Here is a 12,354-nt window from a genome sequence, read left to right on the forward strand (position 1 = left end):
GATCCCACCGAGGACGGGCAGTGGGAGCTGGCACTCAGCTCAATCCCCACACCCAGGGGAGCCCCCCAGCCCCCGGGGCTCCCCCTGGGAACCTCCACCCCAGGAACCCTTGGGATGTGGGAAGAACAAGGGCCTGCCCATGTGGGTGGGCACTTGGCCAAGTGCTGGCTCCCGAGGGCAGGCGGCAGAGCCTGGCACTGTGTCTGTGTTCCTCGGTAGCCAGGCTGTCCTGGTACATGGGCACACTCCCACCCACCCACTCCTGCGCCTCCAGGGTGGCCAAACCCCTCTGAGAGCACATGTGACCCCCCATGGCACTGGCAGCGGCACCGGGAGGACCCTCTGGGGCCCTGAGCCCGCACCCACGGCTCCCACGGACCCACAGGGGCTGCTGCCCCACAGCCCAGAGCTCCCACCCACAGCGACCCCAATCCCACCGGCTCCTGGCCCTGCTGCCCCCAGCCGTGGGTGTGCCAGGGAGATCCCAGTGGCACCCGACCCCACAGGGACAGGCAGGGGTGCACCCACGTGTGGGAGCACCCACGGGGGTCCCAGTGAGACCCCGATGGCAGCGGGACCCTACACAGGTAACACCCCCCGCTCATGGGGGTCCTGGCGCGACCCCGGCGCCACATTCTCCTCCCGGGACCCGGCCCCGGTGTCTGCACCCGCGGGGACCCGCAGCCCCGAGCCTGGTGCCGGTGCCGAGCCGGTGCCGGGGCGGGCCCGGGGTGGCGGCGGGAGCGCGCACGGGGGCGCGGCGGCGGCGGGCGCGCGCGGGGCGGAGCTGGGCGCCGGGGCCGCGGGGCGCGGGCGGCTCGGGCTCGGTTCTCCCTCCCTCCATTCCCCGGGATCGCGGCGGGCTCGGGCGGCGGCAGGATGGCGGCTGGGCTCCTGCCCCTGCTCCCGCTGCTGCTGCTGCTACCGGGCCGGGGGCCGCCGGGGGCCCTGGGCAACCGGCACGCCGTGCACTGGAACAGCTCCAACCCGCAGTGAGTGCGGGCGGGGGCGCCGGGACCCGCACCGGGAGGCGGGGTGGGGGTGGGGGGTGGTGGAGGGGGTGGGGGGTGTCCCCGGGGCCGTGCGGGGTGGGGGGCGCCGCCGGGAAGGACGCGGCGGCGACACGGCGGGGATCGCGCTGAAGGATGCGCTGGGGGCGGCGGGCGACGCCGGGACTGCGGGACCCCCGGTGCCGGTCTCCTCGCGGCGCCCTCGTGCGGGCGGGGCCGCCGGTCCCCGGCTGCCGGTGCCCCCGGTGCCTCTCGCCCTGCCCGTGAAGTCGGGGATCGCTGCGGCGGCAGGGGGGCAGCCGCCCGGCCGGTTCGTGTCCCCGTGGCCGCGCTGCCGGGCGGGGCTCGGCGGCTCCCGGTGCGGGCGCGACGGGGTCGTGGGCACCGGGGGAGGAGCCCTCCCCCCCCCCTCCGCCAGCGCTGACCCACCGAGGGCAGCGGGGAGGGTCTGGCCCCCCCAGGCATCCATCTCCCGGTGCGCCGGGGCGGGCAGGGGTCCCGCTCCCCCCGCCAGTCGCGCCCCCCGCATGTCTGGGTGCGGGAGCGGCACCGGCGGCGCGGCGGAGGCGGGGGGGCCCGACAGGTGCCTGCCGCCCCCCATCGTCTTTGCCCGGCGGCAGTGGCACCCCCAGGACGGCTCCGGGGCTGCGGGGACAGCGGGGGGCGAGAGCGGAGGGTGGGAGCGGCCACCGGGAGCGGAGCAGTCGGGGGTCGGTGGCCTTGGCCGCCCAGCCCCTCCCTCACACCCTGAGCCGGGGCTGCCCCTGCCCTCGCCGGCGCGCCCACAGCTGGGAGCCGATGTGGATGGGGACGGTGTGGGCTGGACCCTCTCGGGAAATGGGGGCTGCGCGCCTGTGGTGCGTCCGTGGACCCCTCCACGGGGATCTGCGCCTGCTGCCATCGCCCACCTCTCCGTCCCTCGCTGGTGCGAGTGCCCAGGGGTGTGGCGGGGACACGCATCCAGCCAGAGCATCCTCTGGCGCCCGTCGGTGCAGGGGCTCTGCTGGGCTCTCCCCCCATCCCACACCCCTTTGTGCAGGGTGGGAGCAGCCCCGGCAGCCCCCTCCCCTGCCATTGAGATTGTGTCGCCAGGCGGAAGCTCGGGCCCCATAAATCGTGCGTGTGTGCGACGTGCCGAGGCGCAGCACAATGCCGAGGTGCCTCCACACTCACATCCCCTGCACCCCCCTGCTCTGCCCGGACCCCCTGCACCCCAATCTCATCCCCACCCCGTGGCATCGCCACAACGCTGGCGGCTGTGCCACCCTCACCCTTGTCTCTCCGTGGCTCCCCTAACCCATCTCCACCGTGACCTGCCGCTGCCCTGGCACCTCTCGGGGGACAGGGCGGAGGGGCTGGCAGTGCCCGGGCCGTGCCAAGGCGGGGGTGTCGCAGCCAGATGCCCGCACCCCCTGCGCAGGCGTGTCTGGCGCGGCCGCCGGCGTCCGGCTCAGGGCATGGGCGGCGCGGTGGGGGCGGCTGCGGCAGAGCCGTGTCCCAGGGACTCCGGAGCTGATATTTATTGTTAGGCAGTGCGGCAGCTCGGACGCAATTATAGCCGCACGGCAAAGTGTCTGGATTAGATAAATTATGGGGGGAATTAGGCTCCCTGGGCCGCAGCCTGCAAATCCCAGCAACCCTGCTGCAAGTGGAGCCATAAACAAGCCCAGCGTGCCCTGCAGGGCTCTCTGGGGAGGAGGGGGTTGCTGGCTGTGGCCTCTCCTTGGCCACAAATTTATTGTGGCTCCTGCCATGCTACCCTGGGTACCCCTGTTGGTGCCCTCATGGGACGACAGGACGAGGGGCAGCCCAGGGAGCAGCCCAACGGTGCCTTGGGAAGCAGGGGGTTGGTGGCAGCTCAGCCCCTTTGGCCATACAAGGAATGGTTGGGGGTGCCAGGAGGCCAGGATGGGTCCCCAAGCAGGCAGAGCACCCCTCATGCCATGGGTTTGGGGTGTGTTGGCAAAGCCCAGGGGAGGTGTGGGGGTGGGATCCTCAAATCCCGCTCCTGCTCGGCCTGGTTGTTGGTCCAGCTGTGCATTCCATCCGTCTGCCCCATCACCTCCCCTGGTGGCAGCCAGCAAGCCCTGGGGGTGTGGGATGACCCTTGACTCATCCCTGCCCTCCACTCCCCAGTCCTGCCAGGAACAGGCCTGGTGGCATGGGACAAAGGTGCAGGACAGCCATGTCCGCCCAGCAGCAGCTTTTGTGGGGCCTGTGGCCCTGGGGTGACCCATTGGCAGGGTCAGGGGTCTCTGAAGTGTCCCCAGACAAGCTGGGCCCTGGCATGCTGGAGGCTCTGTCCCTGCTGCATGTCCCAGAAGCCAAGATGGGGACAGCAATTCATGGACAGACATGGCCAGTGCTCCCGACACTGCTGCACCCCAAGGATCACCCCAGAGCAGGTTGGGGTGTACCACACTGTGCCACTGACTGATTTGGGACCTGAGGATGCTTGTGCTGAGGGCACTGGGTGCCATGGAGGGGGCAGAGCGGGGGCTGTGGGTGCCTGGCTGTGGTGTGGGGGTCAGGGCCCACCTGTGTGCAGGGAGGTTGTGGCACCTTGTGCAGGCACACAGCTCGTGCAGCTCCCCCCAGCACTGGCTCTGCCACCACGCTCACCTCTTCAAGGTGGCTTTTATCTGGCCCAGGCTGTGTTGCAGGCAGCAGGGCTGGAGTGGGCTCTGGAGAGGGTTGGAGTGGGCCCTGGAGAGGGCTGGAGTGAGCTCTGGAAAGCCTCAGTGCAGAGCTGGGGAGTGTCTCACACAGGAGAGGAGCCACGTCCCTGCAGAGCAGGTCTGGAGGGGCCCAGGCTCCTCTGCAGCAGCCAAACCCCAACCCAGGGCAGTGCCTGGCCAGATCCCCCCACCCCATCCACGGGCTCCCACAGGGCTCAGGAGGAGTCACCCACAGCAGGAGGGACCCGCGGGTTTGGGGGCATCCAGCAGGAGGTGCTGGGCAGCCGTGCCCAAGCAGGGGCAGTTCCGTGCCCACCTGTGGAGCTGAATTTAGGGACAGTGCCCACAACACCCCCCTAGGCTGGCCGGGGGGCTCGGCCAGCCCCCACCCCATACTCTGCCCTCCAGGCTGGGCACCCAGAAGGCCCAAGCACGCAGCAGGAGCGGTGCCCATGGGCAGAGCGAGCCGTGCCCCGTGAGTCACGGCGCGGGGCGGCTCCGAGCCCCGGCAGCACCGGCGGCGTTCCCGTGGGAGAAGCGGCCGCGGTGTCGGGGTGCAACAGGGCCGGGGCCACCTGCTCCTGCCCGGGCTGGTAATTGAGTCACCGGTTGCAGATTGATGGTTTAATTAAAACCCAATTAGAAACCTCATTGATCTTGTTAGCAACACGGGAAGGTGCCGGCTTTAGCCGGGATTACAGGGATTGTATGGCCGTCAATAGCGGCGGGGGGCACCTGTAGGGTGCTCCTGGAGTCCCGGCGAGCTTGGGGACGGTTCTCCCTGTCCCGCCGGGTGCTGCCCGCTCCCTCCACGTGCGGATCAGCCCTCGCCTCCACCCCCCCCCCTCGGAGCCCCGATTCCCCACGCAGGGAGGTGGCCCCGGGGACACCGTGTGCCGGTAGCGCCCGCGCCTTGCGGCTGCGCCAGGCGAGGCCGGGGGGGCTGTGCTGTGGCTCGGTGCCACCCGTGTGCGTGGGCTGCGTCGCAGGCGCTGTCTGCCGAGCCAGCGCGCGTGTGCGTGGCCGTCTGGGCGCCGTGACTGTGCAGCGCTGCCTGCGTGGGGAGGGCTGCGCTGAGCCCCCCGGCTCCCCCACCGTGGGTGCGGGAGGATGGACGGGTGGTCTGTCTGTCTGTCCGTCCTTCCGTCCGGTGGGACGGACCGGCCACAGCGGTCGATGCGCCTTTGCCTCTCGCTGTGGTGCGGGGTGACGGGAAGGGGACTCGTAAATCAATGGCACTTTTTTGTTCCCCGGGTGATGGATGGGCCCCGGATGCGCCAAAAGGACGAAGCTACTGGAGCCGAACAAAGAGCCTGGCTGTGCTGGGGGCTGTCCAGTGCTGGGGGGCACCACATCGAGGACACACCACACTGCCCTGCTCCTCACTGCTGGCACCGCCAGTGCGGGGTGCTGAGCCCGGCTCTGGCCCTGCTGCCCTCCAGGCCTCTCCAGCACCATGGGAATGAGTGTCTGCAGGGTGAGGGTCCCGACGGGGGTCCGGTCCCGCCGTGCCACTGCTGCCAGGGCGTGCTGCAGTGCACCAGGCGCCCTCCGGCAGTGTGGGAGCCAGCGTGCGGCACGCAGCCCGGATTTATGGCAGCAGATGGGAGCGGAGCGGAGCGCCCGCCCGGCTCACCGGTGGCTGTGGCGTGCCAGGTAGCCAAGGTGCCACCAGGGTGCCACCAGCGTCCCTCCGGTGCGGGGCCGGTGGGCACCGAGCCCGGGGCCGGTGCTGCCAGGGGACATCCATCTGCCCAGCATGACAGGCTGCTGGAAGGTACCACCGCCTCGCCAAGCCCTGCTCTACAAACGCAGTCGTGCAGAAGTGATGCTGCCCGCTCTCCTCCCGCACTTAACCCTTCGGGCACTGCCAGAGCCCACCGGCCCCACGGGCCATGCCGTGGCTGCCAGGGTCTGGCGTGTGGAGGGTCCATCCCAGCCCGGGGGATGGTGCTTCCTGATAGCTGTGGAGCTGGACGGGACCAGGCAGCCCATGTCTGCTCTGGGATGGGTGCTGGTGAGAAAAGAGGCAGAGTCCCTCTCTCAGAGTGTCTCTTCCTGCCCTTCCATCCCAAAGCAAGGCCCACGGGCTCTGTGGATGATGCTGTCAGCAGATCTTGGAGCATTTGGGCCGTTGCACTGAGGGATTTGGGGGTATCTAGAGTTGCTGCTCTGCAGTGACTGTGTAGGAGCCAAGCATGGCAGGGACACGGTGTTGTGACCAAAGCTGCTGCTGGGGTCACCTGGATGTGCCTCGGGCTGTGGTGGCCCTGTGGCTCTCCCCATGTGGGGCCATTCCCCATCCCCTCCCAGCTTTTGGTACTGCCTGTGGGCTCCTGGCAATGCCCATGGGAGTCACTACCGTGGGCCCCTTGCCACACCAGCTGGGGTCCCCCAGCCCAGGGGAGGCTTCGGTGCCTCGTTAGTGAGGCTGTTTATCAGCAGCCACACTTCTTAATGAGCTGTGGCTTAACGAGCCCCAGCCTGGGGTCCCGGGGGACTGTGCCTCAGCATTGGGTGCCCCAGGGGAACGGAGGGGTTACCTCTCCCCAGCACCCCTTGACAGAGTGTCACTTGTGGCACTTCTCCTAGTCCCTCTGTCCCATGGCACAGCTGTGGGGAGCCCCAGCTGCGGGTGCCCGCCCCGGTGTGGGGCAGCTGCTCTTGGGGTACGCCGGCGTCCCAGCTCTGCGTCCCGCGTGGAGTTAATTGCAATTTTCTCCTTGGGGCCATTTCTTTAATAACAAGTCTTTTTCTCCCCCCGCCCCCCTTCCCACCACATCAAAGGGGGAAGATGAAAGGTCCCGGCGCCCGCTCAGCAAGGGTGGCTGCCTCAGCACCTTCCCGGCGGAGCGGTTGCCGGCGGGTGCCGGGATGGGCTGCGGAATAGCGGCTGCGCAGCGAGGGAGGGGCCGCGTGGGGCTGCGCTCCTGTCCCACGAGTGATGAGTTCTGCCATCAGCTTCCCCCCGCGTTGCCCCCCGGTACCGGAGGCGGCGTTTCTTGTCCCCCCGCTTTGCCTCCCGACACCGCGTCCCGCTACGGTTCTGTCTCCGAGCTCGGCTCCGGTGCCGCGGGCGCTGGCGGAGCGCCGGGGCTCCTCAAACAGCGCCGGGGGCGATGGTGCAGGGTGGGGCGTCTGCAGGCGCAGCCCTGCCCGCTGCCTGCCCAGCCCTGCCGGAGAGACCCGGGGAGCCGCTGGGCTCCGGGAGGGGCGGCGAACCCCCCACCCACGGCCAAGGGAACCCCGAGTGATGCTTTGGGGGCGCACGGTGTGGGGTTTGCCCTGAGAGCTGGGGAAAGGGCCGTGATGCGGAGCGATGCGCCCAGAGCTGGAGCTCCACTGGGGAGCTCCACGGCCACGCGTGCCGGGATGCTGCTGTCCGTGTCCTGCGGGATGCGGGGCCGGTCAGGGTCCGGTGCCGAGCCAGCGGCGGGTGGTAATTAATTGGCAGGAGCAGCGGGTCAGCGCGGCGGCGAGGATTACCGCGGCCGGGATTTCCGTCGGGCGCGGATTAGGAGCCAGCGGAGCCTCTCCTGAGTGGATCTGAGGGGATTGCTGCTCCTAATCAATGTAAATGAGGCTCCCCCAGGGCCACCCTTTACGGCATTAACGAACTAACGGGATTAGCCGGAGCAGGGTGAGAAATCCTGGCTCCGAGCTGCGGCGCGTGCCAGGCCCGGGGTGGGCGGCAGCGGTGGGTCGGCTCCAGGCTGCTGGAAATAGGGAATGCCGGGGAATTCCAAGGAATTCCGGGGTCTTCCGCACACCCACGGGCTGTCCCGTGGAGAACCTGATGCCTGTGGGACCCGGATGCCCTTCTGGGTCTGTGTGTGCATCATCTCCCCTTTGAGGCTGTCTCATACGCCCGTGCTCTTGCCCATCCCACCTGTACATGTGGTTTGACACCTGTCCCCAGCAGCGCCTGTCCCCACTCCCAGGTCCACCCGTGCCCTCCAGGACGGGGATTCTGCTCCACTGGTGAAGCTCAGGCTGTGCAGGGGTCCCACTGTGTCAGGGGCTCCACACAGGGCTTGAACAGGGGGTACCACTGCTCCCACAGTTCGCTGCAAACTCACCCAACCTCTGGCTCCCCTGGGAGAACCCTGTTTGGGGATGTTCAGGGCCTCCCCAAGCCTGACCTCCCATCCTTCTCTCCCTTGCAGCCTGCGGCGGGAGGGCTACACGGTGCAGGTGAACGTCAACGACTACCTGGACATCTACTGCCCTCACTACAACGCCTCGGTGCCCGAGCACCGGCTGGAGCAGTACGTGCTCTACATGGTGAACGCGGAGGGCTACCGCACCTGCAACACCAGCCAGGGCTTCAAGCGCTGGGAGTGCAACCGGCCCCACGCGCCCCACAGCCCCATCAAGTTCTCGGAGAAGTTCCAGCGCTACAGCGCCTTCTCGCTGGGCTACGAGTTCCGTGCGGGGCAGGAGTACTACTACATCTGTGAGTTACTACGGGTGTGAGTGCTGCTACATGTGTGAGTGCTACTACATCTGTGAGTTACTACGGGTGTGAGTTACTACGGGTGTGAGTGCTGCTACATGTGTGAGTACTACTACATCTGTGAGTTACTACGGGTGTGAGTTACTACGGGTGTGAGTGCTGCTACATGTGTGAGTACTACTACATCTGTGAGTTACTACGGGTGTGAGTTACTACGGGTGTGAGTGCTGCTACATGTGTGAGTACTACTACATCTGTGAGTTACTACGGGTGTGAGTGCTGCTACATGTGTGAGTACTACTACATCTGTGAGTTACTAAGGGTGTGAGTGCTGCTACATCTGTGAGTGTTACTACGGGTGTGAGTTATTACGTGTGTGAGCGCTGCTACGTGTGAGTACTGCTACAGATGAGTTACTACGAGTGTGAGTTACTACAGGTGTGAGTTACTACATGTGTGAGTACTACTACATCTGTGAGCACTGCTACGTGTGTGAGTGCTACTACATGTGTGAGTACTACTACATCTGTGAGTGTTACTACGGGTGTGAGTGCTGCTACATCTGTGAGTGCTGCTACATCTGTGAGTGCTGCTACATGTGTGTGAGTTACTACATGTGTGAGTACTACTACCTCTGTGAGTGTTACTATGGGTGTGAGCTACTACGTGTGCGAGTGCTGCTACATGTGTGAGTTACTACGTGTGTGAGTGCTGCTACATGTGTGAGTACTACTACATCTGTGAGTGTTACTATGGGTGTGAGTTACTACGTGTGTGAGCACTGCTACATGTGTGAGTACTACTACATCTGTGAGTGTTACTACATGTGTGAGTTACTATGTGTGTGAGTGCTGCTACATGTGTGAGCGCTGCTACATGTGTGAGTACTGCTACATGTTGGAGTTACTACACGTGTGAGTACTGCTACATGTGTGTGAGCGCTGCTACATGCGTGTGAGTGTTACTACACGTGTGAGTGCTGCTACATGTGTGAGTTACTACACGTGTGAGCGCTGCTACATGTGTGAGTTACTACTTGTGTGTGTGCTGCTATGTGTGTGAGTGCTGCTACACGTGTGAGGAGTGCTACTACATATGTGAGTACTACTACATGTGTGAGTGCTGCTACATGTGAGTGCTGCTATGTGTGTGAGTGCTGCTACATGTGTGAGTGCTACTATATATGTACATAGGGCACCAAGGTGGGACCCCACACAGCCCCCACACCGCAGGTCCCACCCCAGCTGGGTCTCCTCAGGTCCTCCCACCCCAGCTGGGTCTCTCTGCGTCCCCCTTGGCTGATTCCCCTGCACCCCCAAAACTGGGCAGCTGTTTCCCCTCTAAGAGTGGGAACCTGGAGCCCTGGGAGGGGTTGAAGGAGCAAAGGGACAGGGGGAGGGATTGTTTACATGATGCAGGGAACAGATAGGGGAGTGGGGAAAGATGGGGGTGCCAGTGCATGATGGGGTGCTGGGGGATGATGATGGAGGATGCAGGATGCTGCTGCAGGATCAGGGTTCAGGGGCTGCTGCTGCAGGATTGCAGTGCTGGTGTCTGATGCTGGTGCTGGGCTGGGATGCTGGAGCTGATGGCTCAGGCCTGGGGTGCTGCTGCAGGGCATTGGTGCAGGATTTGGGGTGCTGCTGCAGGATTTGGGGTGCTGGTGCAGGGCATTGCTGCAGGATTTGGGGTGCTGGTGCGGGGCACTGCTGCAGGATTTGGGGTGCTGCTGCATTTCCCCAGCCCAGAGCACAGCCCTGGGCAGTACCAGCCCCCTCTCTGTCCACACCCACCCAGCCCCGGGGTGCCTGGGGTTGGCATCCCTGCCACGGAGCCCCTCTCAGCACGCTCTTGCCTTGCAGCCACGCCGACACACAACCACCGCCGGGCCTGCCTGAAGATGAAGGTGTTTGTCTGCTGCGCCTCCAGTAAGTACCCCCGTGCCCGTCCCGGGGGCGGCGGGGCTGGCCCCAGGGTGCCCCGTCCGTCCTTAGGCGGTGGCCGCATGCGGGGGCTGCGGTGCGGGGCAGGCAGCGTGACCCCCGTCCCCTCTCTCCCTCCACAGCGTCGCACTCCGGGGAGAAGCTGGCGCCCACCCTGCCCCAGTTCACCCTGCGGCCCGAGGTGAAGATCGAGGACCTGGGTGAGTGAGGCACAGCCCCCGGCCCCGCAGCGCCGTGTCCCCCCCCCCCGCTCTCCGCCGCCGCCCCTGGGGCAGCCCCGGCCACGGGGTGGGGGTTCAGGGCCTCCCTGCTGCCCTCCTCATCCTCTCCTTCCCCTCCACAGAAAACTTCAACCCGGAGATGCCGAAGCTGGAGAAGAGCATCAGCGGCACCAGCCCCAAGCGGGAACATTTGCCCCTGGCCGTGGCCGCCGCGCTCTTCCTCATGACGCTCTTGGCCTCGTAGCTCCCGGAGCCCTCGGGGGCCCGGCCAGCGCCGCTCTGCCGAGCGCGGCCCCCTCGATCCGCTGCCCCTCGTAAGAGCCAGCGGGGAAGCACGGCGAGACCAGCAGCCCTGCCCGGAGAGAGGCAGGGATCGCGGCACGCACCGATCCGGCCGGACCGGCACCTCCGCAGGGATGCGGCTCCTCCCGGGCAGCGCGGGGTCCTGCCCGCAGCCTCCCCGTGGCTGCTCCGTGCCTGGGGGGCAGCGCCGAGCCCGATGAGAGCAGGGACCCCCGGGGCCGGGCAGTCTGTACATACCCATATAGATCTATACATACTGTACAGAGAGCGACTACAGAGATATTATATCTATACTGTACCATAGGCAGCGGCGCCGGCCCCGGGCTGGCTTGTACATAGTCGAACGTGTTGGATTTTCCTCGTCTTCCGTGAAGACCCGACCTATGCAAACGCACAGACACTTTTTGGGGAAAAACAAAACAAAACAAACAAAAAAAAAAACATTCTCGATCTTTTTTTCAAGTGCTTTGGCTGGTGATTTTCATATTCTGCTCTTAGTCTATAAAAAAAATTAATAAAAGGATAAAAAAAGGGATCCCTGTCACGGTGGCGTGCAGCACTTCCAGCCCTCGGAGGGGTCCCAGGGGGGCTCCGGCTCGGACAGGCGTTCAGGACAGGGCTGACCTCCACCGTGCCACCCGCCTTGCCAGGCACACCAGGCTCGGTACCGCTGGCCGGGGCATGCAGGGCACTTCCCACCGCTGGCCCTGCTCCCCATCGACTCCCCCAGAGCCGGCAGGGACGCGGTGCTTCCCACAGGAATGTGGCGCGGACAGCAGGAGCATCTGAAGGTAAGGGCAGCGCGGGGGGCCCGTGGCACGCAGCCCTGGCGGTGCTGGGGTGGCGTTTGGGAGCGGGAGATCCTTCCCTGCCGTCCTCAGCAGCTGCGAGGAGCGAGCAGACACGGGGTGCTGGCAACGCCATGGGAACTGCGGCATCGCCCCTGCGGCGCGTCTGGCTGTGCCGGGCATGCCGGCTCCTGCCTGTTCCGGGGGGATCTGGCACGCGCTGGCGGCTCCTGAGGGCTGGGGGACGCCCTCAGCTCCCCCCCAGCACCTCCAGCCAAGGGGATGTGGGGGCTGGATTGTGCCTGAGGTTGGGATCGCATCTAAGGGGGGGTGTTGCTGGGGTACCCAGAGCCCCACAGCCCCCACAGACACAGTGGGGCATTCGTGGGCTCCTGAGCCTGCACTCTGCGGGGCTGGGGGGCCCAGTGCCCCCAGGGAGGGTGCAGCAACTCTCCCCGCAGGGACGAGGGGCTGCGAGGGCCCCGCTCCCGTGTGGATTCATTCCTGGGGAAGGGGGTCCTCCCAGCTCCAGAGAGCAGGGCAGCCTCTCTCCCCCACCCAGCAGGCGCTGCTGGGCGGTGGCTGGGTGTCCCGCCGGCCCGGGCTTGTCCGGGTGCGGGAAGAGCCGACGAACCCGTCAGACGGGTCCTGGCAGCTCTCCCAGCAGGCGCCGGGTTCGCCACGTCCCCCCCGCGCCCCGGCAGGCCTGGCCCGGACGGGGCTGAGCTCCCTGCCATGGATCCCCTGCCGGGGTCCCCAGGTGCCACCCGCAGCTCTCTGCTGGCCCAGGGCAGGGTGGGCACGGCGTGGGTGGGGGAGCACGGCTGCCACTGCCAGGGGCCGTATCCAGCCAGGGGCTGATTGCCAGGGCTGGCCAGAGCACCTGTGCCAGTGTGGTGCCATGCTGGTGGCACGTGGCACAGTGAGCCTGGCACAGCTTGGGTGGCCAGTGCCC

The 12,354-nt window shown here is 66.4% G+C and overlaps 1 protein-coding gene across 2 annotated transcripts; it reads left to right on the plus strand.

Moving 5' to 3' along the window:
* Nucleotides 1–797: 797 nt before the first annotated feature.
* EFNA3 (ephrin A3) lies at nucleotides 798–11,146 on the plus strand. Of its 2 annotated transcripts, XM_036398125.2 has the most exons (5): nucleotides 801–992; nucleotides 7,855–8,144; nucleotides 10,007–10,072; nucleotides 10,210–10,287; nucleotides 10,431–11,146. In XM_036398125.2, the coding sequence occupies exons 1-5, from the start codon at nucleotides 880–882 to the stop codon at nucleotides 10,550–10,552; spliced, it is 669 nt and encodes a 222-aa protein (XP_036254018.1). In that variant the 5' UTR covers nucleotides 801–879; the 3' UTR covers nucleotides 10,553–11,146. The 2 variants fall into 2 exon arrangements, with proteins under 2 accessions (XP_036254019.1, XP_036254018.1); XM_036398126.1 differs by lacking the exon at nucleotides 10,210–10,287 and having other exon boundaries at nucleotides 798–992.
* Nucleotides 11,147–12,354: the final 1,208 nt, after the last annotated feature.

This window comes from Molothrus ater, chromosome 29 (assembly GCF_012460135.2).
Source record: "Molothrus ater isolate BHLD 08-10-18 breed brown headed cowbird chromosome 29, BPBGC_Mater_1.1, whole genome shotgun sequence".
NCBI classification, from domain to species: Eukaryota; Metazoa; Chordata; class Aves; order Passeriformes; family Icteridae; genus Molothrus; species Molothrus ater.